Here is a 27,188-nt window from a genome sequence, read left to right as displayed (position 1 = left end):
GTAAAGTGCGCGGTTACAAGATTTAAATGCTAAATGCTTCGTGCACACTGAATTAAAAAATCTTCAAGCTCAACACTGCATTTCTTTTGTTCCTCAGGAATACATCCACCAAATGCGATGAACAGTCATGGAGAAATGCAGAGAGACTCATATACAGAGATACATTCGCTTAGTAGTAAGACTAAAAATACACATTGTACTTGTAAACTGATAATGGTACTTTCACTTTTTCTTCCACAGTGATCTGAATACTTCTTCATCACTCGATACATGACTAATGCAGCCTTTCCTGTTTGTGGAGAAACAGGTCTGCCTCCTCACAACACAGTTTGGACGGTTCATGGCAAACTGAACCCATGAGAGGAAAAATCCTCTCCTCCAGCTACTTAGAGGGGAAAGCCTTCCAGCTTATGCAAAGCTTTATCCAATTCCCTCATTATCCATTCTAGGACACTTTGGTGGGGCCGAAATGGAATCGCAGCAAATTCCAGTACACAAAGAAATCTGCCGCACTGTCTGGCCTATCGGAGGAGCGTGCCTGTGAAAACTGTAAAATCTAATCAAACCTCAAACGGATTGGATGGAATAAAAAATTGTTTGAAGCGCATACGCTTATTAGTGATCTACAAAAATAAATGATCTGGGTTTGTTACTTTTAAGGCAAGAGTAATCAATGCTTTATATCAATGATCTTTTAAAAGTCCAATAGCCAGTGGCACTGACATGGTATATAGGAGTCTTTAAGGTCCACATTCATAACTATTAGAAAGAAATTCACTTTACAATATTTAGCGTCCTCTCAACCTTTCATAATTCAGATATATTATTAATCAAAGAACCTGACAAAGAAACTAATGGTTTGTCTGATTTTCACTGGGGCACAATCCAGCCAGCAATTGATTGTGAAACCAGGGACACCTGCAGCTTCGGAATACATTTTCACTTTCAGGAGGATTGAAAAAAAAAACAAAAAAACCCCAGCACCACGAGGAAATATTGCCCCACCACATGAATATGCAGGGACTTGATACCAGCAGTGTCATTACTAATGTTGCTGCCAATTACAGAGCATGTCATGACACTGTGATTCATGAATATTCATCGTTGACTGATATAGACAGCAGCAGTATGCAGAGGCTTCTATTCCCATTTTACTGTCTCATTGTGAATGGTGAACAGGTACCTCCATCATGCCATGGAGGAGCCTTCCAGCTGCAAGACAAGCTGTTCCATAAGGCATTGCTAGTTAACAGTGTGTTATATAAAGGTGTATAAAAGTGATGAAGTGCACCCTGGCTCTAAAGAGCAGGCATTAAAGCATATTAAGTAGACATTTAAGCTTGTAAAGTGGGAATCTAGAAATGGAAAGAAGACACTGAGCAAAGGGATGCCTTCAGGGTCTGGCTGTTCAATTCTCAGAAAGTTTGATACCTGCCAGTGCTTTGAGATGAAATGAGGTTTGTAGAAGCGACCGGGAGATTTTGCAAACTATCTAGGCTGCAGTTTAAGGAGAACGGTGCAACTTCTTTTCTAATTTAAATCCAATTTCACAAAAAAGACAATGCAATTTAAAGATGGAGCGACGATTAGGTATTTAAAAAGTGGAAGCCTCTTTCTCAGTTCCCACTTATTCTTAATTTGAGTAGATAATGTGCTCAATACAATTATGAGAAAGTGGTGTTTCGTGGAGTTTTCTGCAACTTCACATGCTGCACAGCGTTACAGAGGGAAACGGTGTTGTTATTCTGTAGGTTATTTCATGAACAAACATATGTCATGCATATCTACAATGATTGCTAAGAAGCATAAGAAATTCATCTTGTTAAACAGTAAATGTGGGATGACTTATGCCAAAGCAATAACCATCTACAACAAAAGTGTCATTTGCATGTGACGAACAGCTCAGGAAGTGTTGATTCTTAAGCTAAAATAACACAAAAAAGGTACAAAATGTTCCGTACAATTAAATTATTCCATGCCCAAGAAAGTATTGAACAAAATTGCTGATAATGATGATAATTGTGCCTGTTCCAATGATAATTTGGCAATGTTAATATTATGACTGAATCACAAACTATATTTTATTTTGCTGCTTAAATTAGAACAAATCATCATATTTGAGAGCTGACCTTGTTTTGCACGAAAAATCTTCATCTGTTAAATCTTTTATTATAGCTGACCTGTAACTGTTGTGCAGTAAAACAGTACAGTGTTCTCCACTGCAGCTGGCAGTAAGAAATAAGTATGCATGTAAGTCAAAATTTTACTACAGTACTTTAGTAAATGCACTTTGTTTCCTTCCGCTTCACATAAATGCTTCACTTGTTAAACACTTGTAGAAGAGTAGCTTGTACTTTTCATTGTGCTAAAATGCCATGTACTTCTTTTGCAGGTATCTGAACACATATTTCACCGCTGAAAATGACCACTTTTTCATCCTCTTTATTAACTAATCACAGCAGCAAGGCTGTAATGTATTATACTGAAATGCAAATGTTGTTAATAAAGCTCTTAAAATGTGTCAAATGGAGCTGCACAATATCCGAGAAGGCTGCACCACATGGTCAGTTTGGTCCATACCTGTAATCCATCTCCTATATATGAAGGTTAGATCTCCAGAGAAGGGGGGAAAGGAATGGACTATATCATGTCGCCCAAAAGCGAAATAGTGAAGAATATTTGCTGGACGTAGTGACGTTAATTTGAACCGACTTGTTAAAAAAATTGAACAAAAAATTCGACTCTGAAGTTTCTTTGCGCTGGGCCTGTTGCTAATAACAACCACACTCATGATGGAGACCAGCGAATCAAGTGGGGCTCACTGTTCGCATCCCTCCTCGCACTCAGGGTCGAATCCCCGGGGAGCTGGCAGACCCTGGTCTGACTGTAACTGAGACTCATATGGTATCCTTTGACCTTGAGATGACGAGTATGTCTCTTCTACTAATAAAACGCATTTCCCACCGAGTTTTCGATTGCACCCGGGGAGAAATTAATAATGGGGTCTCCCACGGTGATAAAAGAGAGAGAGAGAGAGTCAAAGCTACACATTCTGGCATTTCTACAAACAAACCTAAACATATAATCTTCCGTACGATTACAACTAACCCGTCAGATTCACATCAGACTGCCAATTAACTGTGCACATAAATAGGAAGTTAATTACTCTTCGGTAAAACGGCCAATTAAACGCTAACCGAGCTTAATTTTAAATGGAAAATTGTTACCAGTCAATAAAAACCAAGCGGCATCCTGTCATCAGCGTTTTGAGTCAAAATTGTTTTTTTGTTTTTTTTGTTTTTTTGTGGAGGTTGGTCACATATTCCACTTTATGTAAATATATTTACTTGACTGTAGGATAACTGTTGTTTAATGAGCCGAAATCATGATGACACAAGGCTGGGTCAGTACAATGTGAAAAGCGCCATAATCTATGCAAGTCTAACAATATTTCACTTCCGGATGTCCACAGTTCAGTGTGGGGAAACTGTAATTTACAAATCCCATCTTATGGTCCACCTGAAAACGACTGGGCGTGACCACACAGTCTTAATGGGGTTAGGTTAATTAAAAGGTTAATTGTAAGAAACAGCAGCTTTGTGATGTATGGCTGGTGAACAATAGTGTCCTCTAGAGGTGAGTGTAACCATGATATACAGTTTTCTTCCCCCCACCCCTCTTCTTGCGCACTCTTATTGTGTGTGCTGTGAGTACGGGGCAGTACATAAAACAGCTTCAAGACTGATGGTTGTTCTGTGGTTCATGTAATAAAGCAGCAGTCCAACAGCAATAACATATGATGCTGCATGCGGCGAGATGCTGGCTGTGGCGTGTGGAGCCACATCTCTGCACATGCACTTTCTGCTCGCTCTCCTGGGCCTGGTTCCCAAGCCTGCGTACATCTAGAAAGATTTAGGCCAACTCGATTGGCTACAAGGTGTTGGTGTAAGATTAGGCGAAGATCAGTTATTCCATCGCTGCAGAACAATAAGGCCAGCAGATTATTTTGGCGACCGCGTCAACTTGAGCGTTTTCTGCGTCACTCTCATTCTGCGCGCTGCTATCACGTTTCCCTGTTTTGGGTCCCCCATGACAACTGGCTACAGGCCCGCTAATTATCCCCCCTTCCTCCTACAGAAGCTCTCTCTCTCGCACACACACACACACACACACACACACACACACACACACACACTACCAGCGCTATGAATAGGCAGCCCACCTCGCAGACCCCACCCCATCTGAGGTCTAAATTTGGAACACAATTGAAATAGCCTACAGAAATCCTGTCAGAAGATAACAAAGAATAATATTGACCCCTGCTTCATTAGGGCTATTTCATACAACTACACTGAGTCTAGCATTGTGACGTTGTGACATAACTGTGCCTTATATATGTGTCCCGGTGTACACTCATCTTAATTTCACATTCAAATAACGACAACCAGGCCATGCATAAACTCAGTGCTAGTAAAGAGACGTGTTTCTACTTAGGGGTGCGTGTACGTTTGTTTTAATGCCACAAAAATACACCGCACAATTAGCTACATATTGCCCTGCTGCAACCTTGGAGTGTACCTTCGTTTTTTTGGAGTAGTGCATGGTAGTAAATGAACTTTCCCCGATTATAAATACTATTCGCGCATGCCAGAACAGTGAGGAAAACAGTGACAGCACCACAAGTCCATCGGAAACGTGCATCATTTACTTTAGAGATTTGTGGCAAATACATCGAAATCATATCACATAGACTCATGTCAGCTTAAAACAAGCATGACGTAAGCCCTGTGCAAACACCAAGGTGTCTGAACTGAGTTTAGGTGGGTTTATCCTCCACTACATCTCTGCTAATGTCCATGTGGGAAGCAACACAGAACACATACCACAAGACAAACATACTCACCAGAAAAATTGGGGCTTGAGAAAGCTCCCGAGGAGATTGGTCCGCGTCGGTGTCGACGCCGATGACGTTGCGCACTGAAACACGTGGGCCAGGGTATCTAGAGCTCACATAAACAAAGCCACATTGGCCAGACTGGATAGTCGAAGCTCGTGTCGCTGTTGGTGCGCGGACTCACTCGGTTTCCCTGCTTGGCATTGCTTGTACCTACGCTCGTGATTTGGAGCTTTTACTAAAATTGATGAATACCACCTACATGCTTATCGCATGGACAGAAAGTCACGATCCTGATGTGAAAGAGGTAAGATTCATTCATCTTTTTCTTGCAACATAATCTCGGACTTCACTCGTCCTGCCCGGCTTCTCCGAGGCATTGAAATCTTTTTTTTTCTTTTTTTTAATCTAAGTCTTTTTTCTATCCTTTAATTGAAATTGCACGCAATTAAGTTTGACTGAGACTATTCAGATGTGACTGTCATTTAATGCCACATTTCAGCTTTCTGCTTTTTAGACAAGTTTTTACAAGTGCCAAGTGCGCAAAGTTGGTCTGTTCACGTCGAACCAGCATCTTAACAAAATAAAAGAAATACTTGTGATTTGGTTACTATGTCATGTTGTTCACATTCACTAGAACACTGAATAAAATGATGTAACATGCTCTTCACGTTTGGAAACGGGGTATGGTTTGCGCGCAAATAGACTTATGCTTAACGAATGTGTGATCTCTCTTTTTAGAGAGATTGTTTTATTGTGTAATCTAGTAACTCTAAAGGTTTGTGTTTTATTAGGGGAAGAACCAGAACAGAGTCGCATTCTTCTATCCTGACACCCACACAACAGCTCCTGACATTACCCATTTCAAGTGTCACCGGAAAACTGTCAGAAGACTTGAGGTAGGATGTGAAAAAATTATGTGTTAAAGTTTCATTTTTACCTGAAATCCCACACTTGTTTAAATTAGTGTAGTTTTTCCTTTGAACATTTCATATAATTTTACATTCATATACAAAACTTTCCCTCTTAGTTTAAACATTTATGTGAAAAATTCTGATTTGTTTGCACCCGTCTGGTTTTCAGCCATGCCCTGCGTTCAGGCTCAGTATGGATCATCACCTCAAGGAGCCAGTCCAGCTTCCCAGAGCTACAGCTACCACACCGCAGGAGAATACAGCTGCGACTTCTTAACACCCGAGTTTGTTAAGTTTAGCATGGACTTGACCAACACTGAGATCACAGCTACTACTTCTCTACCAAGTTTCAGTACATTCATGGACAACTATAACACCAGTTACGACGTTAAACCGCCCTGTCTGTATCAGATGCCCCACTCCGGAGAGCAGTCCTCTATCAAAGTGGAGGACGTCCAGATGCACAGTTACCATCAGCAGAGCCACCTGCCACCTCAGTCGGAGGAAATGATGGCTCACTCTGGGCCTATGTATTTCAAACCCTCCTCGCCTCATGCCCCAAGTACGCCAAACTTCCAGGTCCAGCCTAATCACATGTGGGAGGACCCTGGCTCCCTCCACAGTTTCCACCAGAACTATGTTGCGGCCACGTCTCATATGATAGACCAGCGCAAGAATCCGGTGTCAAGGCTTTCGCTCTTCTCCTTCAAACAATCCCCGCCCGGTACTCCTGTTTCCAGCTGTCAGATGCGGTTTGACGGGCCGCTGCACGTGTCCATGAACCACGACAACCCGGGCGCACACCGCGGCCCGGACGGCCAGAGTTTTGCGGTGCCCAGCGCTATACGGAAACAGGCTGGCCTGGCCTTTCCTCACTCGCTGCAGCTCAGCCACGGGCACCAGCTGATGGACAGCCAAGTGCCATCGCCCCCGTCCCGAGGATCTCCGTCAAACGAAGGTCTGTGTGCGGTATGTGGGGACAACGCAGCCTGCCAACATTATGGAGTGAGAACCTGCGAGGGCTGCAAAGGATTTTTCAAGGTGGGCTGAAATGACAGCAACAATGAATGCGTGTTACTGTTTTTTACGTCAGCGAGACATTCTGTGATTATTATTCACAGCGCAGTGTGTTAAATGCTGCTCAGTTACTTAAAAAACAAAATAAATCAAAGGGAACACAATAACACTGAAACCCGACTTAAATACAAGTGTCAGTGCGCACACAAAAAAGAACCACATGGCAGTCATACTTGTCCACACAGACGTGACATCGAATGAAAAGAAAAAATAACCAACACCACTAATGCGTATTTGCTGAGCTTCTCTTCTTATTATTGGTTCATACAGCATACTTCAAAACATTTAATATGAATTATATTGTTTTCATCCTTTTATTTTCAGCTGGAAGTTGTGCGTCAGAATTGTGTAACCTTGGAAATGGGCCCGAAAGTTGACTGTGTGTTTTTTCTCTCTCTCTTTTTTCAGCGCACCGTACAGAAAAATGCAAAATACGTGTGTTTAGCAAATAAAAACTGTCCTGTTGACAAACGCCGAAGAAACCGTTGCCAGTTCTGCCGTTTCCAGAAGTGCCTTGTCGTCGGAATGGTGAGAGAAGGTACGTTTGGGATATGCATTCAATTATTTCTGTCCCGGTGGTTAATATTTTTCATCTGACACACTGGGAAACGTGCGTAATGCAGTACTGGGTTGTGAATTTATCCACTAATAGGTATTTACGCACACCAGCTGGAGTTTATATATTGATGATTTATCTAAATCACATATCTTTATATATTTTGCAGTTGTCCGAACGGATAATCTAAAAGGTCGAAGAGGACGCCTACCATCCAAACCCAAAAGTCCCCAAGAGCCTTCCCCTCCCTCGCCGCCGGTCAGCCTCATAAGCGCACTTGTTAGGGCCCATGTGGACTCCAATCCCTCCATGTCTGCTTTGGACTACTCCAGAGTAAGTGGCTCTAATAATCCCAGAAATAAAAAGTCACACACTCACAGAACATTTAAAAAGAAAAGAAAAGAAAAGAAAAGAAAAGAGTTAAATATTATTCAGAGAAAGCAGATAAAACGAGACTGGCGACCCTTTTAATTTAGTCCTGCTTTAGGTAACAATTTATTACCCTGAAAGTTTTCTGTAATACATCGCTGAATTCCAAACTTTGCCAGCCTTTTAATGTGGCATATTTTAAGTGAGCTGCACTGAAATGCAGAACTTAATAAAAAGGAGACATGAATTCAACGGTTAAAAAAAAAATCTCTCTCTCCTTCTTGGAAATGGGCATTTGCAATTTCACGGATTATATATTTTAAAGGACCTCATTAAGGCGCTGTTTAAATTAAATTCCAGTTCCAGGCTAACCCTGACTACCAAATGACTGGAGACAACACTCAGCATATCCAGCAGTTCTATGATCTCCTGACGGGCTCCATGGAGATCATCCGAGGCTGGGCGGAGAAGATCCCTGGCTTTTCTGATCTACCGAAGCAAGATCAAGATCTCCTCTTTGAATCCGCCTTCCTTGAACTTTTTGTCCTACGGCTGGCATACAGGTGAGACTGAGTAATTACTAAATAAAACAATTTAGGCTTTAGATAATCATCAGTCCCTCCTTCAAGCTTCATTGCTTTTGGCTTTATTAGCCGCCCAATAATTAGAAGGCTCTTGAATCCACATTTATTGCCAAGCGTAATTAATGACATTTTGTTAATAACTGCAGGTCCAACCCAGTGGAAGGAAAGCTTATTTTTTGTAATGGAGTGGTTTTACACAGACTACAGTGCGTCCGTGGATTTGGAGAGTGGGTAGACGCCATCGTGGAGTTTTCTTCCAACTTGCAGAGCATGAATATAGACATCTCAGCTTTTTCCTGCATCGCAGCTCTGGCCATGGTAACAGGTGCGTAAAGGCGACGGTGCATTTATGAACACTGGATGGATCACAAGGCTTATGAAAAATGAGAGGGGTTAACGTATCATAGATTATTTATCCGTGCCTTTTTTTTCTTTGTTAATTGTATTTTTCAGAGCGACACGGACTTAAGGAACCCAAGAGAGTCGAGGATCTCCAAAACAAGATCGTCAACTGCCTCAAAGATCAAGTGACATTCAATGGCGGCGGCTTGAATCGTCCCAACTACTTGTCAAAACTCTTAGGAAAGCTCCCAGAACTGCGCACACTCTGTACCCAAGGTCTGCAGCGTATCTTTTACCTAAAGCTAGAGGACCTAGTCCCTCCGCCAGCAATAATTGACAAACTTTTCCTCGACACCCTACCTTTCTGAGTCTGACTCAATGGCGAACCTCAAAGAACTTCCAAAAGACTATTTGTGTCAGACTTGACCGATTTTTAACGTTGTTATTTCTGAATATTTGCAAGCTCCATATGCTAACAGAACAACCACATTATGAATATGAATTCGTGAAAAAGTAACAGGAGGAAAAAAAACCAGAAAGTCTAATGGCTGTGCGGGCCTTGATTTTTTTTCCCTTTTCTCTCTTTTGTTTGTGCCAAACAACTGAATTATCACTGGTTAATGCTCTCCGGTGGACAAACTGTCATCAAATTTAACTTGGTCTTGCAATCATTTACTGTTTATTTAACCTCGGCTCTACTGATTCAGCATACTCAGATGTAATATATTCCATTTATATAGAAATATATAAACCCACGCACACACACTGTATATTATGATAGATTATGTGATGCCTCCAATGCATCGGTTTATAACATGTGTAAAAAGTTTGTTATAATGAAAATATTTAATTTTCTTTTCTCTTTTGACTCGTGCCTATGTGTTTCTGACAGGATCCCAAAAGCATCCAGAAAAGACAACGCATGATCTAGTTTCTTTTTTTTCTCCCTCCCCTTTTCCTTTTTCTTTTATAGGCACTTGCTGAGGTGATGTCTATATATAATATATACCGGACACTATGTAGTCTGCTAGATTTGATACTGATTCGTAGTTATGGCACTCCTTTTATGTATGACGCATATGTGGAAAAATATTTCATCTGTATAGAAAATGAGGGACCCATGGTGTTTGTAAAACTGTCAGACATTCCTTGTTTGTATGTGCTGTAAGTATTGTTGCTGTTGAATATAAACGTTTCTATATATTTATTATTTCTATTGCCAAGAGCTACACTAAGCATGGTGCAATTTAAACGATTTCAAACCATCCAAGTTTCATGCTGAGCACGTTGTCTATGTTTTATGTCTTATAAGCGTCTAGGTAGTTATAATTTAACACGTTTTGGAACTGAAAAATCCCATCTTATATGAAGAGGTCCATGAGTGTGTGATATAGGCCTACATCTTTGGCATCATGGTGTACTTACAACTTCTGTAACGCATTTGGTGCCGAATTCAAAAACTTTAGAGAGAAAGAAATATTTAATGTTTACAAATAAAACTTTTAAATCGATCCTTTGCTAAACACTTTCTCTGAAATTTATTCTTCAAATTCAGACTTTTCCAATCCCCAAGAGAGAGCAGGGCACAAGAGAAATGACGCATTTTCTCATAACTTCTTCACTGAATTCTCAGTTTTGTGGAAACTGTTGCGATCAGCGCTCAGGCTCGATTGCGCAAAAAAACCCAAAAAAAAAACCCCAAACGTTTTTATAAGGACACCACAATAATAATAATTTCTGTTATCTTCCTGTTTTAAATAAACGTTACAGGATGCGATGAGATATTTAGTTCAAACGAAGGGAGTAAGTCATTGCATTAAAAGATGAAATAATCGTAAAGGCAGGCCAATTTTAATTGGATTTGGATTTTTAAATTTGGCAAAAATATGAATCTTTACAGAGGCGCATATTAACGACTTCACAATTTTAAGCTTTCATTTTCCGACTCTATTGAGCTTATATTTCATTTATCCAAATTCAATTTAACCCACTTACATTTTAGGAGTTCTAAAGTGTCGCCATGCGTGCAGGTGTGTATTTCCAATTATTTCCAATATTTTAACAAATAAAGGTAACAATTTTATTAGTCTATCCTTTGCCGATAAAACATTTTCCTCCCTTTTCTAACGTCGCTGTCTGTTTAACTAAAGAAGCGATGCAACAGATTAAACGCAGGAATTTAAATTGAACATAAAACACAATTTCTCGAACGACTGCTGAAATAAAAACATCGGAATTCATCTTATAATTCATCTGTTCTTTGCTGATGTAGCGCGGATGATTATAAAACTTTAACTTTGTGGATCTCGACTTTCCCCGTTACCAAAAAAGGTGATTAAGAATGTAATGCCGAGCTTTACATTATCCCAGTTTGTGTACGAGCTGATTTTTTTTCCTTTTGCGCTTCCGCTCCACTGACCTTTTATAATTTAAAATCAGACTTTTAACCTATCCTACCGACAAGTCAGATCAGAGCTAGAACTAAACAGTTTTACAGTCGGCAGTTTTCTGGCATAAAAAATCCGTCCACATGCAACTTGCCATTACAAATAAGAAGAAAAAGGCGTTCGAAAAGCTTTCTGAGAGGTGAAACCCGGTTTGAGCACAGGTAGCGCAGGCTTATATTATGCGTTCCAGCGCTCCAGTTGTCTGTGAAATTTAAGTGAAGAGACATATGATGATGCACAAACAGGAAACCTTTACTGCGTCGGTGTGCAGCGATTTTTTGCAAACCGAGGCCGATGTTTGGTGAAAATAAAACGATACCCAGTTGGTTTTTAATAGTTTAGTAATACGCCAGCTTTTACCGCCAACCTCCCACAAACCCCCCGGGAATGAAGTTCCGCGCCTCTTATTTCTTCTACATCAACCCCCTTCCGCTGTATCAGCCATTAAAGTACACAGGTAAAAACCTCCCTATGTAGGCTGTATCCTTTAATCCAGTGCACTGATTAATCTCACGCAACTGCGGTGAAGCTTTTTTGTGAGATGTCGCTGCACATCACATCTGCATATTGTGGACTGCACAAGTAGAAATACAAGTCATTTAGAAATGTATACAAAACGGCTGTGATTAGCTTGAACAAAGTGAGGCAGGGCCGCTGTCACTAAGCCTTTCCTTCAGTCTATCAGGAGGGAGAAGTGACGCGAGGCTCTGAGGCATGTCTGGGACTTATCCACAACGATTCCACATTTATCACATGATCAAAATGAAGGGAACAGCTTATTTTGAGAGGTATTAGCAGCAGGCAATAAATTGTCTAAATAATTAGATCGTCACTGTAAAGTGCTAATTCCAAGGCAAATTGGGATTGTGCTCAGAACCAGTTTGCTGACATTTAGCAGATCTGTTGAAAGGGTGCATTACAATGTCACAAGTTTCCTCTATTGACTCTAAGTACAGTTAGGTTTTATACATGTCTATCTCAATACAATAAAACATGACACATGTAGCCAACACTTCTGTCACTGTTTGTGCATGATTATATATATGCTGCAAGACTTTGAGTCTCAATTTATTAAGTGCCTAATTTCTTCCCCACTCTTGGACACCAGCGAAAGGTTAGGCGTGATTGTGTGAGCACAAGTTGGTCTACAAGAAAGAAAAGAAAATCATTTTTCACTTTTACAGTCTTGTGTTGAGCCCCTGAACACAGAACAACAACGAAAGCCAGCAGGTGGAGGTGGCCGTCTCCCAAGAACAAAGCCCGCACATCTGCTGCTAAGTGCTCATACACAAGGTGAGAAAGACATCGAATTAAAAATCTCTCAGTCTTAGAAGAGACATGAACTCGCACACTGTGGCAGTCTTGCATTTGGTTGCACGCTCACCTGTACACTGTGGTGAAGCTGACAGGTTCATGTGTGTTGTATATGGTGGATTTAAAGTGTTGTCAGTCAGTTGTAGGTGTTCAATCTGAAAATCATTTTCTACTGTCAACTGACCATCATTATTTTATTATAATACGCAACACTGTCAACTGCTTTTATTTGTATTATTTTAATCGGGAAGCCGAAATGTGTTCATTAGCAGCTAGATCATTGCATCACCTGATACTGAAGTGGGAGGAAACCATACCGTGCATCTTTGCAGTACATGAGAACTTAGTAGACATCTAAAGAGCAAGGCTTACTTTTGGTGAAACTACATTTAGATGGAGAAGAACTACACTGTTTTTAAAGTGCAGAACCAACAAGTAGCAATCAACGGCAGTCAGAAGGACATAAGGAAGAATAATTATAAGGATGCATGAATACATCTGATACAAACTTCTGTGCAAAAATAGTACAAAAGTGGCAGCCTACACGCTGCCCACTGTCTGCTCTCTCGGGATACAGCAAGTGAGCTTTGGTCACAGTATTTATTTTCTCTGGCCTGGATAAAACAAAGCCACGTGCAAAATGACTTTTTAAAACTCTTTTTGTCTTTTATAGTTGCCAATGAAAGTCATTTTGAGGTACACAGGGAGACGAAAGCTTGTGAAGTGGATCTATATGTCTGCACACCACATGGCAGCCTTTATTACCTGTATCTGGCCATCTTTCAAATGAAGGCCATTTAAACAACTACGGTTACATTCACTGCCTTTTCGACAGCCTTTTTCTGCAACTTTTCGTTCATGCACTGCACCCACTCTTCCCTCAACCTCGGCATCAATTTCTTTCGTGTTACCTTTCCCTCTGTTTAGGCAGCGAAGCACTTTGCTATGGGAGCCTGCAGTAAAACATGTTGATTACACAACTTATGAATCTCATGAGTCCTGCCGACTATTGCTCTAAACAAAATGAATGAATAATGAGTTGAAAGATGGCCCTTTGGATACGACTGTCTATAGTTATATTACTGTGACTATTTGATTTACCATATTGAAATGCTGATGATTGTCCAATAAATAATGCAAAAAGCTGATTTCCGAGCGGCGAGGCAGGAAAAGAAATCCACCTTGCATATAGATGGAGGTGAGCCATGTCTGTCCCTCTCAGCCTGTGGCCCAGAGCAGCTTTATCATTCATAGGACTAAACAGACAATCAATTCAGCAGCCGTGTATGAAGGATGAAGGGATGCGACAAGCTGTGAATGATGAGAAGCCAAAAATCAAAGGCCTCACTCCTTCTTAGCTCTAATAGCCATTACCAGCCCAGACAGCACCAGTAAAATGAGGTTAATCATTCGCACAGATCCTTTCAAAGAAGATTGACTGAACTTGATGTCTAGTCAGATCACTCATAAATATTTACTTCACATTAAACAGCTGTGTGTGCTCTGTTATCGCACATTGATTTCTGACGGATGCCATAAAATTATTGTTTCAAGTGTGGTCAGTAAAATCCATTAATGTAATGCTTGTACCAAGACTCAATTATGCGAACCGCAAGAAATTAATAATGCAATGAAATTGACAGAACATCATGTGGGAGAGGGGTTTCTTCAGGTTTCTGCCTAAAAAAAAATGTATAAATGGGGGGAAAAGAGAAATGGTGTTTTTGTTTGTTTATTTGCTTCTTTTCATCACAAAAAGCTAATAGAGGCTAAATTAGTGCATTCAGTGCTGATAGATGCCCAAATGAAATAGCCCAAGAATTTAGGGATGAGATTACGTTTATGGGCACCGCATGTATCAGTATTGAACACATGGGCTCGGTCCTTTGACCTTATTGACAAAGTGAAATCGGAAATTTCCTTTATAGAAAGAGTTAATGTTTCCTCAGGCAGACATGTTTCCGATTCAATTAGTTTTAATGAAGCCGGTGCTCAGTGGTCACTGAAGTAGAAAAAACAGGCATAAATGCCTGATGGTAATAGAGGACATATTAAGGAGGAAGGGATCGGACACACAGTGCATGCTTCTAAGTGGCGAAAAATGCCTCTATCAGGCTGGTAGGAGCCAGTGGCTCGGTAAGCAGTGAATTGTATGAGCCTCAAATGATGCATTTGGTCTCTGGGGCGAGGCTGGAGGAGACTGAGGAGTAAACTGTAAAAACGGAGGAAAGAAGAAGCTGCTTCTGATGATGCACATGGGTTATCACGAGTGGACAACAATGTTCACCAAAAAAATCTACTTTAAATAATTTCATCCCAAGAGCCAGCTATTTGATTAATTTGTTTAACTATTTAATGCGATCGTTGCATTTTTAATTAATGAGTAAAAACATACCTCCAGTTTACACTGTTTACACTGTTAACTATGTGACCAAATGCAGGGATGCAAACTGGACTATCCCTCCATCTGATGTCAGACTGTAAAATGTCAACATGGTCAGATGCACTGGCTCTGTTCCCACAAGGATATGCCCTTATCCTGTGTTATGGTTTGTGCTGTTGCTCCACGGTAAAGTGGAAGCACACCCATGCACATGTAATCTGTTCATGCCTTTGGGTCAAATCATGTGTGTGGTCTGCCATCTTCTCAGTATTACAGTTTCTCTGTCTGCTGCCTTTTTTGCATGCATTTAGTCTTGTGAAATGAAAGCAATCTGTGTTTTTTTTTAAAAAGGTAAATACATAGTAAACCAAACACTTGAAGTTGCTTACCAAGTAACACGCTATACCACGTCCTAGATTACATCCTAGGACTGCATCAACTGCATCATATCTTTTGGCACAATGTTTTTTTTTCTTTACGATGACTAACAGGAGGTAAACAAGCTTGAAATTAATGCACACTTTGATGCATGTTAAGGGCATCTGAGGCCTCTGCTTTATTTCTCGAATGCACAGACTATATGCATGTAATCACAACATAAACTGATGCACTAATAGTTTTACAAATCTCCCTCGGAACATATTAATCACACATGTAGTGTGAGAAAGTGCAGGTAGATTGAGTGGGGTACTCTTGAAGGGTCAAGAGAGGAATATGATGTGTGTTGGACAGAAAGGAAGGCGAGAGGGGGCTGTGGTGTGTGAGTGTGTGCGTATTTGTGTGTCACAACAGACAGAAGAGATCCAGCCCAGGCCCCCACACAGCTTTGTCATATCACTAGGAGATTAGGAACACACATGTCAAGCTAGGCACAGCCTGCTGCAATAATGCACCTGCCAGCTCTCAAGATCCACTCAACCCTTGTTCAACCCCTTGTACCTACATGCAAACACAAAGGCACACACACATAAATGTACCATTTTTTAATAGAAAAAAATACCCCACCCCACTCCTTCAAATATACTGACTAAAGGACGTAATTTAAGATAAAAGTGGAACACGTAACTAGAATGATATTATTGATGTATGTTAAAGGAAAATGTATTTCAACACATGCAGCAAGAAACACAGGAAATATCAAAGATATGAAAAGGTTGAGAGCTGGAAAAAAGTGGATATTTTACATGAAAAGTCTTACAGCAGAAGGTCATTGTCTTTCTTCGTGACAGAGTTCTTCAAGAAAAGCAGAGAGGGGAAGCTCAAAGAGATTCATCTCCACCAAGATCCAAGGTCATCCAACCTAGTCATCCTGGAAGCACTTGAAAAATATGGAGTGAAGACTTGAGATATTCTTCCCCCCCCCCCAAAAAAAAGGAGTGTAGAGGGAAGACTCTGACTGAAGAGAATCACTGACCTTCAAACAAGCGCTCTATCCATATAGAGTAGGGGAAGACATGCACAATCCATCAAAAATGCACATGAACTTTCCCTCTTCAAATAGTTCCCGCTTGAATAGCAGTCAATGGATCAACTATGAATATTGCATGTCCTGAATTGCAGGGAATCAGATTGAATTCAGAGTGAGACAAAATCTGTGATATCGCACTTTCAGATTAAATCTCCAAAAAATTGTTTTGAGGGTGAACACTTCAGGCTGTAATTAATAACAACGGCAATGATGAATTTAAACCCTGGGTTTGTTGTTTATGACACAAACCAGCTGTAAACAAACGCATTAAAATGTAAAGAGGAGAATATATATAATCCAAATAAAAAGTAAAAAAATAAATAAAAAAAAAAGTCCACCCTATAGTCATGAAATTGCCTTTTGCCACAGTCTCTCTTCAGGAATGGAAAGATCAGTGTTAATTTCAGCCCGTTTTTGATTGGATGAACCTGACTCCCTCTTGCACGACATGGATACCACAGGTCAGTGGCTGGTGCAGTGTTGCATGAAACAAACAAATAGAAAAAGGCACCTTGTGGCACTTGACTCTCGCCAGAATGCAACTGACGGCAAGCTTGCCAGCGTCCTATAATAACGACCAGTGCCTCATAACCAAAGAATGAAAGAGAGAGAGAGAGAGAGAGGGCGGGAGGGGGAAGGTGGGTTGAGAGAGAGGGAGAAAAGAGCAAGGAAAGAGGCAAAAAGATGAATAAAAAAAACGAACAAGGTTGTAGAAGAATGTAGCATGTTTGTGCTCGTAAAAGCCAGGAAACTGACGACAAATATATATATAATACTGAATGCAACAGTATGCAGAAAGGATAAATATAAATACTGAGCGACCACAGAGGAAAATATAAAATAAGCAAAGTCTGGCAGCTCCAATACATGTTTAGCAACAACGACAGAGAAGCATTACTAAGGAAAAGAATCTGAAAGCTCGAATGTGTTTTATGTTTATGTCATCTATTAATCGTGCATAAGCACAGAGTGAGCATGGGCTTGCCTTTAGGAGCAACATGGTGGTTGTAACGTTGCAGAATAAAATATCAAATTAACGTCACTGCTTTTATTGAGCTACTAATCAGAAGAAATACAAACACATACTGCAAACACATTAAGACTTTCATCAGTTTTACACATCAAATCTGTTTACGGGTTTTCAGAAATGGCGTATGTAAGAACAACAAACAAACAAAAACTGTTGTATGAAGTCTTTTGTGGGGTAGCTATATAAATTCTAATCAACTGCCTTAAGGGATGTTTCTTGTATCAGTTTCATTTAGGTGTAAATACTTTATGTTTGAAAATAGAAAATGGAATCTTTATGATATTTAAGAGAAAATAATTTGACAAACTCATATCTCTTGAGGCTCCAGATGACATTAGCCACTAAAATGTTTGACCAAATGGTTGACAGCTCACTTGTTGCTCATTAGGGGCGAACTCCTACCAGCATGAGGCTTTTAACGCTGAGGTCGAAGTCATCATAGGTGGTAACCCTGACCCTAATTCTGCCCTAACCCTTTGTTTTAGGTAAAAGCAAAATAGACTTCTTTGGTAGAAAAAATTGTGTTTTGGTGTTTTAAGGTTTCTTTGTTTGATGAGACTTAATAGAAAAGAAAATTTAAAAACAAAATATATTTTCTAATTTCCTGAAAATGACATTTAGGATTTAGTGATGCTCTCAAATGCATCACTACCACAAACAAAGCCAAGAGGCTCAGTTCTGTGATTCAAACTGGAGTAGGCCTAACATGTATCTTTGTATCAGTCACAAAAGCCTTAATAAACTTTAAAGGGGTTACTTTAAAACAGTTAATCACTCGTACAGATGTTAAAACATGAAGAAAATTAGCTACAGATACCAAAGTCATTTTGTTTTGTATCAAGCTGGATTGTAAACATGCGTTTTTGTGCTGCAATTTGTATTGATTGACTTGCTTTTGGAGCCGACTTCAAGTGGAAACTTGAGAGCTGCAATTTTTGGCACTTCTACATTGGCTTCATTTCATTCTTACTTGTTTGAGCGTAGCAAAGAAAAGACTGCATAGGTAAAGTTCAGCGATTTAGGAATAACGTTTTTCAACTTAAACGCCACGTTGTGGTGGTTTCATCACCATCTATGGTACGGCTGCGATCTTCTGGCAGCACTGCCTTTAAAACAGACAGTTCAGGAAATCACTGCATGAGCTCAGGAACAAGTCAGAAAATCATAGTGAACACAAGTTTTCACTTTATTTGTTAACTCTATACAAAGGAGAAAAAAAACATAAAGAAGAGCCAAGAATCCTGCCAGCTTCTCTGGGAGCAAACTCATTTAGGAAAGACTGAAGTAAAATTAGAAACTGTGGCCTGATCTATCAAAATTTGAAACTGCTTTTAGAAATCAGAGACACTGTCCTCCGGGCTAAAGAGGAGAGGGAATATCCAGCTTGCAATCAGTTCAAATGTCACCATCTGTGATGGTACAGGAGTGCACTGGAGCACATAGTGGATAATGTGCACAGCTGTGAAGGTACCTTTAATACTGAAAGATACACCAGCATTTGCCACCGTGACAAGGTTTTTTTTCAGGGAAGTGAGACAAGGCCAAAGAGCATTCTGCATGTATTACAACAGCATAACTGTATAAGAATGGGAAAATATTTTTGTTAACAAAATTACAGCGATTGGTATCCTCAGCTCCAAAACACATATACAGTATTGTTAAAAAAAATGTAAAGTAACTCAATGGGTAATATAAAGTAGAACTGTTTGTGAAGCATGCTGCAGGCATTAAAATGTGCATCCATTTACAAAAAAAAGCAATAATCCTCAATATTTACATTATATTATTAATAACGTCTTTAACACTTTATGCAAAATTAAGGGGAAAAAAAGGGGTAAGTTGGTACGGAGGAGGGAGGAAGAAAAGGTAGAAGAGAGAGAAAAGGAGAATGGAGAAGAGAACAGCCAGGCGGATCATCCTGTGATAAGATGAGGAAAATAAGTCTGATTATCGCAGAGACCGGGAGCATTAGACAGACAGTTGGGAGTCATCTCAAAACTCAGGAGAGAAGAGGCAAGACAAGAGGTCACAATTATGCCCCGCTTGCTGCACTCCCCTCCTCCTCATGAAGTCCTCTAATATATTCAGTTAGTTCCTGTATGGCACGGAGGGGAAATTCTAATTAAAGGGTGGGGGGAATTTTGACACATGTGAGGCAGAGATCAATATTTAGCACCATAATCAGCCATTCTTGATGGCTCGACGGTGTCACTGTGAGCCGACTACGATTCTCCATTAGAGTGCTTGGGAAGGAGCAGACAGGCAGGCGAGCGAGTAGCCAAACAGGCAGGCTGCACAGGAGCACCAGATTCCCAGCCATCATGAATCAAAGCAAGCGATGCCTCCTGTGCTCCATTTTGCTTTGCTTTTTATCTTCATTCATCCTCTTAAAGGAGAAAAGTGAACTCTGTCAGACTGCTTTGTGAAAGTGATGCAGGGGGAGCGGAAAAAGAATAGAAAGAAAAATGCCATAGAGGAGATATGGCGGATCAGAAGGGAGTGCAGCTGTAAGGATTTTGGACTTTAATATGATTGTAAGGTACACAGATGGTCCTGCCTGTGGAGTGATTTCTCTTTTGGTTTGACCGTAGTTCATTTTAATTTCAAACAACGGTGGATTAAAAACTTAGATTCTCACAGTAAAGTAATACCAAAGTAATACCACAGTAGATCAACCATCAATTAAAAGTTGTATCCTGAATATGTTATGTAGAAGTAAAAGTACAGTAATTTGTTTTTGAATCTAACCATTGTAAAGTATTTCACTCTGAATTAATTGAGTAAAATTTGCAAACAGTCCAATAATGTACAAATACTTCCAGATTTGTTTTTCTGATAATGATGTTAAAAAAACAACAACTTGCAAATGAACAAAACAGATACACACTCACACACACACACACACACATACACACACACGCAGCATTGTCGTATGTGAACAAGACTGCTCGGCTGACATGGATAGTGACCGCTGACTTAGTATTAAGAACATGGTGTTGTTTCTAGAGGGCAAGGAGTGTGAGGGCGGGGGGGCAAAGGAGGAGCTGTGTGTGTATGCATGTGTGTGTAGGTGGGTCGTGAGGGGTGAGGTTGGAGGGGTGGGGGTGAGGGGGGCAACCCAGCCCAGGTTGTCCCCTGTCTCCATGTGTCAAGCCATCTCCTTGTTCTTGCATGTCACTGACACACACGTGGGTACTTACCAACCCAAGTTGCTCCAATTAATGGCTGTCCCACTGCGCTGTCCGATGTGCAGTGTGCTAGCCCGGGTGACAAGATATGGTCTGGGATCTGTCTCTCCAGTGACATAAGGAAGGAATTTTAAGAGGGAGAAGTGATGCAAACACACACCGGCTCACGCTGCGCCCAGATAGGTAGATAACAAAGACTCTTGTAAATGAGTGGCAGCGCGGAAGGCATCGAGGATTCTCTAATTACTTGCTGCAATCTATCTAAGTCACTGGCCTTCTAATTTGATTTATCAGAATGCATGAAATCCCCTGGAATAATGCCCTTATTAGAAGGACAGAACTGACGGGGGGACAAGAGGTCTGCTGAGAGGAGGAGGGGCGAGGAGATTTAAGCATCAATTACAGTCAAAAGGAGAATTAATAGTTATTAATCCACAAACATAGCTATAGTCCTCATTGCTAACTCTCTGCCACTTGCAGACAATCCCTTTCGCACTCGAACCACCCCACGCGCACGTAGTCACGCATACTGTACCCTGACTGCACACACAGGATTTTTTTTTTCTGTTGACACACACCAGCATGCATATAAACATTCACATGCACATCAGATAAAAAGATTCAAGCATACCCATGCATAAAAGAAGCAGCTAATACAAAAACCAGTAGTGCAGAGCACAGTACTGCATGTTTAAAAAAAAAAAAAAAAAAGAAATTCATGTGTATAAGCAGTAACAACAGCAGCACAAGGCAGATGCCATAAATATCCCTAATACTCTGGACGGTTGAATCATTTTGCTCACCGGTAGATCAAAGGTCTTTAACTCTTTAACTAAATTCTTGACTGACAAATTCAATTGCTGTCAGTATTCCGGGGCCCTCAATGTAATATGTGCATTTTGATTCAATTTGCCCTGCAAATACATACATATACATATTGTTTATCCGGTTACAAGCACAAAAAAATCAATACTTATATCTGTGCTTTGTCATTCCTAAGTGCATCATGAAATAGCGAAATATTCCTCTAATTGAATCCCGCAAAACCACATAGATTGTTAATTTTGTGCTATTAAGCTTTTGCAACATTTACAATGTCTTCTTTTTGCCTGTTGATGACTCTTGTTTGTCTCCTTGTATGGGAAAATAACATTTTATATATTTTAAAATTTAATTTCAAAAGGTCAATTTCTAAACAAATAACAATAAATCAAAGATGAAGGACACTTGTACCGCTTCCAAGTAGTGAAATTCAGAATACAAAGGAAGAGTTTCCCTAAGCTTATATTACTCGGAATAGAAAAAATGTCAGTATATTGTCGCATGTAGGTATTTTGCTCTTATGCACAGCAGAAAATAATTGTTATTTAAATGATCCTAATGAATTCACACGTTACTACTTTTGCTGCGAGAGGGAATATCGATGTTCACCAGTAACAACAAAAGGAAATCATGTCATGGTAAATAATTAAAGAACTGCGGGGCAGAAATGGAGCGTTAGGTGACACTCTGAGCTGAGTTTTATGTTAAATCCTGTGGTTTTTGTTAAAGCGTTGCTGAGTGGCTGAAAGGAGAATGCCAGTGTGCTGCTGCCTTGCTGTCAGTCACACAGAGGCAGTATTTAGACAGGGAGCTGAGAGGTCTGCTCCGCCGCCAGCTCCTGCCTTTTAAACAGCCCTTTCCTTAGAGAGACAGTTTAGCACTGAGTGCCAGTCAACCTCGCCTGCCCAGCCATGCACCCCCCGCTCCTGTACACACACACACACACACACACACACACACACACACACACACACACACACACACACAGGCGTGCAGACTTTGATAGCCTTTTTGCTAAAGAACAATTTGGCAGAAGGGGAGAAATGATCATTTATGGTCAGACCCAAAGGTACATTGTGATGGGTCTATCCCGCTGTTTCAACAAAGTGGAGTGAAAGACATTTGGACAGCAAATTCATCAGCATTACTTGAATGGAGGAACAAGCTCATATAGCATTACATGGCTGACAGGGAAGATGAATATAGGCAACCCAGCGCATCGGGGGAGCCTCGTAGACCTTCAGTCATGGCCTGTGGTAAAGACTGAAGGATGGGAGAGAGGTTGTGAAGATAACACATCACGCCCTCTCCACATCCCATATTATGGTGCTGTCCTGTAGAGTGTCTGGGACAATACTGTGTTAGCTGCTAGAGTGCCGTTGACATCATTGACAAACCTCTATGGTGTCAGGCAGTCACTCACACTTCTACCGGGTGTCTGTCATCATGCTCAAACAGTCAGGCACTGACACCTTTTCACGTGAATGAAAATTCTCCAGTGACTGATAAAAAATAGTGGATGGCCTTTAAGGAGGGGAAAAAACAGCAAGAATAGCACCTCTCTTCAAAAGGAGAGACTTATAATTTGCAATAATGGCACACCAATAGCTCTCAGAGAGAAAATTACAGGAAAAAGCCGATCTGAAATATCCTTTTAACTGGCAGAAACACATCCATTGTAGACAGAAGTCTTGTTTACTTGGTAAAATGGCATCAATTAGGAGCGGATGGCAAAATTAGCATATTCTCTTAATGGACTGGCCTTTCTTGCACGGCGCTCTCACACTGATTGTATGGAAGGGACATGTTAAGGGAGACTGAGAAAAGGTCAGGTGTCTGTACCGTTCAGGTGATCATATTTTTTACCAAACAGTTGTGCATTCTCCATGGCTATTGTCATGTTATACTGCAGCTGAGAGCAACATTCCTGCGTGTGAAGATATTCTATTTTAGATCATCTTGGAAAACAAGCCACTCATTCTGACACTTCCTGCATGTTGCACGGGCAAAATTTCTTCTTGTGCATATAAAAAAACAAAAAAACAAAAAATTCCAAAACAATATTTTTATGCTTTGTATTTTTTTTTTTTTTTTTAAATGCACAAACATTTTTATATGTGTAACAGACATATACATAGAAATATGGCCTGAAATTTGATAACTGAAAACAGACTAACACTGAGATAATCAATGAACACCAGTTTACCACATTCCAGGCTAATTAAATCTAAATTATATTTCATCACCAATGCTGCAGTACGTCTCTCTCGTAGGGGGATCGGCTCTTCGCAACCAGACCAAAGCCACAGACTGCAAATTCTCTTCCCTCATCCTCCTCCCCTCCTCCCTTGTGCCCCTGCTCCCACCACCCCAAATTGACTGGTCTTGCACAGTTGCAGCTGAACAAGAAAGGAATTGCTAGTGTCAAGACACAGTTTACAAATATGACATCTCCTCTGGCATGGCTGGAAATATGAAATATTGATTTATGTGCAGTAAAAGGTCTTATATAAATGATCACATACACATGAGGGATTAATGCGCAGAAGATCAATAGAAATTTCATTCTTGACACTAGACTGTCACCTATGGTGAAATGCTAAAATAAAGAAATCAATATTATCTATGAAATGTCAAATTTATTATAATTATGTGGATGAAAGCTGGCCAAGTGGCTCCCAGGGGGCTGAGAGGGATAGGTTACCACTCTCAAGCATCCCTCATGTCCCTCCTTCTCGTGCTGCCAATTTTGAGAGCAATATTGGTGTAAAGGGTTTTCACCCGTTATGTATGGCCTTGTTGAAACAAATTCCTCCTGGAATATTTAACTCTGGAAAGACTGACAATGGACAGAGCTGCAGTTCATAGCCCAAAGGTTGTGTAGTTAACAGCTGTTAGCTTTGGCACAAATTGTATGACTCTGCCCTCTCGATTGAAACCTATTTGGCAGCTGCCTTTGACACGGACAAGTCACAGGCCACTAAAGTACGACATCTCAGCATGCATCCTCTTCAAAAATTACATATTCAGTCACGTTACATATTGATCCTGAAACTACAGTGTATAATTAATAACACTAATTTTTTTTACCTTGTAAAAGTATTAAGAATACATTAAAATGCAAAAGAATTGGCAGATGTAGAAAAGGATGTAATATTTTCAGGGCACTTTTTAAATTTTGTACGAGTTTAAGTTGCTGCACTAGCTTTTTAAGTTCATAATTACATTAACAGTCTTGTGCTGCTCATGTGTTACTCTGCTTCCTCTCATTCTCCCTCAGCGTTTTATTTGCTATTGCATTTAAACTAAAAGCTATTTGTGTTCATTCACTTGTTTTCCATGTCTAATTAATATCCTTTGAATGTATGGCGATCAATTTATTTAATCAATGGTGGGTAGAGCCTCTGGCCTTCTAAAGGTCACTTTGATATGGAAAGGGAAATCATCAGAGCCAGATCACAAAGGGGCGAACAGGTAATTTGAATATGGCAGGCAAACTTTGCATATCTGATCACATGTTCCTGAAAAACTATAAGAAATTATTTTTCCTTCTGTCCTCCTTTTCAGCCAATACTCTTTTTTTTTTTCCACCAGAGGCCCACTGTAGACTCTAGAGTGTGGCAGCTGTGTAATCCCTTTAACAACCGGCGGGGCTATTAAATGAACCGGCGGTGCAGCTGCAAATAGCCAATAAAGCCAGCACAATATCATCCCTATTAAACAGTAATCTCGGCAGGCTTAAGAAGTTCTCTGAAAAATGGGAGGAAAACCATAACAAAATGTAATCAAGCAAAACATGAGGATTTTCCTCAACAAAATAAGCCAAACAATTTTCACAGTGGCTTACATGAAAGTGTTGAGCAAGAGCATTCAAGCCTCAGAGAAGTTCTCAGCCGATTCAGGTGACCACAGTTTGCTACCTTATCTCAAATAAAGAACCACCCGACAACAACAAAAAAAGAGCCTGTCAATTGAACCAATTTATCGCCACAGATATTAACAGAGAAAGGGAAACGGGGGAAAATAACAAATTGTGCGGTTACATTTTAAAAGTGACCAAATCGAATTCATAAGATCACAATTCGAGAGATAGAACCCAGTTTATTTTTTTCTCCCTTTCACCGGCTTATGTGCTCTGTCAGATGAAAGCGAGCCAGAGAGCTGCTGTTGATGGAGCCTTTGAGGCTGGGAGAGGAGGCAACGCAGCCTCTTGAAGGTGTGCCGGGGACGGCGATAACCAGGGAGGCCGCGGGAGCTCCCTCCGCTGCTTAGGGAAGGTGTTCCAACTTATCAGAGTCTGCACGCGGGGAATGATTACCCCCTCTGCCGGACCGATTACTGCTGGCTCTCAGGGTCAAAGCAGGCCAGGATAAAAGAGAGAACTGAAGCTTCCTATCCTGCCTCCAATCATCCATTAGCACTCAAGAGCGAGGGGCTTGTCTACCCCTCCACCCCCATCACGCCTCTCTCCAATATGGGCTTGTCAGTCTGGTGCATAAGAAGTAGCAGGACGTAATCACAGGTGGGACTCTCACTCACACACCAATGTCATGGAGGGCCTGGAAAGCTTGCAGAAGTAATTTATGGATTTGAGAATAAGCACTTCTTTGACATATTATTTATTCATTTGAGTTTGTTTAAGAACAACCCTCATCATCTGCAGGGTTAGGCAAAGTGTTTACACTATTGATGTACTTTATATATGCTGATTCACTCACATGAATAACAATGTGAAAAAGGCCAGATACCATAAAACAACAGACACGTCAAACAACAATAAGTGACTGCAGCACACACCATTCAAGAGTTCTCTCCTTTTGTTTGCATTATTCTACTGATAAAGAGAGGGAAGGCATGAAAACATGGTCAGTAGGCATCAGTGCTAAGAGCAAATAGGTTTGCTGCCTGTGCAACATCAGCTTCATGTATATCTATATATATATACACATTTTACATCATTTTCATGTGTATCCAATGAAAAAAAGTGAGATGTTGTATTTTCAGTGAATAAATCGCACCAGCCTATAAGAGGTCTACAAGCTCCCCAGTGACTGAGACGCTACACTTGGAGTATTTACATTTAATGCTTCACTTTGTATGCATTCCCCAGCTGGCATCGTGTTATGGACGGACAACGGGCTGGTATAGCACAGCTGACCAGACTCACCTCTGATTACAACAGCACAGCCCTTTAGATTAAGGTCAGCGCTCTGGCCACTTTCCACTCTCGAAGCCAATTGTTAGTGGAATCTCTGATGAACAGAGTGTAAAAATTCTTCTTCCTGTGACTCTTTGCAAGGGTCAGTAAAGGGGTCTTTACAATGCTGCAGTGTAATGCCTTGCTCAGAAACCCCAAACATGTTATTCCAGTGACAAATCTGTTCTTATTATGTAGAGTTGGTATCAGGGGAGAAGGTCTGGCTGAGTGAATTTGGGACAGATGAGCAGCGGGATGCTGTGCTCCCTCTCCCGCAGGCAAGCCGAAGCGAGGCTGCACCCCTGAGGAAGGAGGAGTGGATGCTGCCATTTACAGCCTGTTGTGACACAGCCACAGAGAGCTTGCTACTTCTAAGTTTCAAAACATAAATGACAAGTCCACAATTTCATATAAAAATGGACGGCACAGAAGGCACGATCGATTGAAAGTGCTGTAATTTATTATTCCAGTTCATCGTTTACTTGAACTTTAAACATTACAGCTTTCACTAAACCAGCACACAATAACCAGGCATTAACAGCTGCTTGTGGCTAAGCCGCATATTATTATACACGCAAGCTACCAACGCTATCTCTATTGCTA

At 40.6% G+C, this 27,188-nt stretch overlaps 1 protein-coding gene and 1 long non-coding RNA gene across 5 annotated transcripts in view; one reads left to right on the top strand and one right to left on the bottom strand.

Moving 5' to 3' along the window:
- The window catches only part of LOC102082565 (uncharacterized), a 102,589-nt gene that overhangs the window by 9,998 nt on the left and 65,403 nt on the right, over nt 1-27,188 (bottom strand). The gene's annotated exons all lie outside the window — the stretch shown is intronic.
- Nucleotides 4,783-9,937, top strand: nr4a2a (nuclear receptor subfamily 4, group A, member 2a). Its single transcript, XM_005453008.4, has 8 exons — nt 4,783-5,201; nt 5,689-5,793; nt 5,978-6,849; nt 7,294-7,423; nt 7,611-7,774; nt 8,171-8,373; nt 8,541-8,719; nt 8,848-9,937. The coding sequence occupies exons 3-8, from the start codon at nt 5,980-5,982 to the stop codon at nt 9,102-9,104; spliced, it is 1,803 nt and encodes a 600-aa protein (XP_005453065.1). The 5' UTR covers nt 4,783-5,201; nt 5,689-5,793; nt 5,978-5,979; the 3' UTR covers nt 9,105-9,937.

The sequence above is a fragment of the Oreochromis niloticus genome, linkage group LG16 (genome assembly GCF_001858045.2).
Source record: "Oreochromis niloticus isolate F11D_XX linkage group LG16, O_niloticus_UMD_NMBU, whole genome shotgun sequence".
NCBI lineage: Eukaryota > Metazoa > Chordata > Actinopteri > Cichliformes > Cichlidae > Oreochromis > Oreochromis niloticus.
This window is presented reverse-complemented; position numbering and strand designations above follow the sequence as displayed.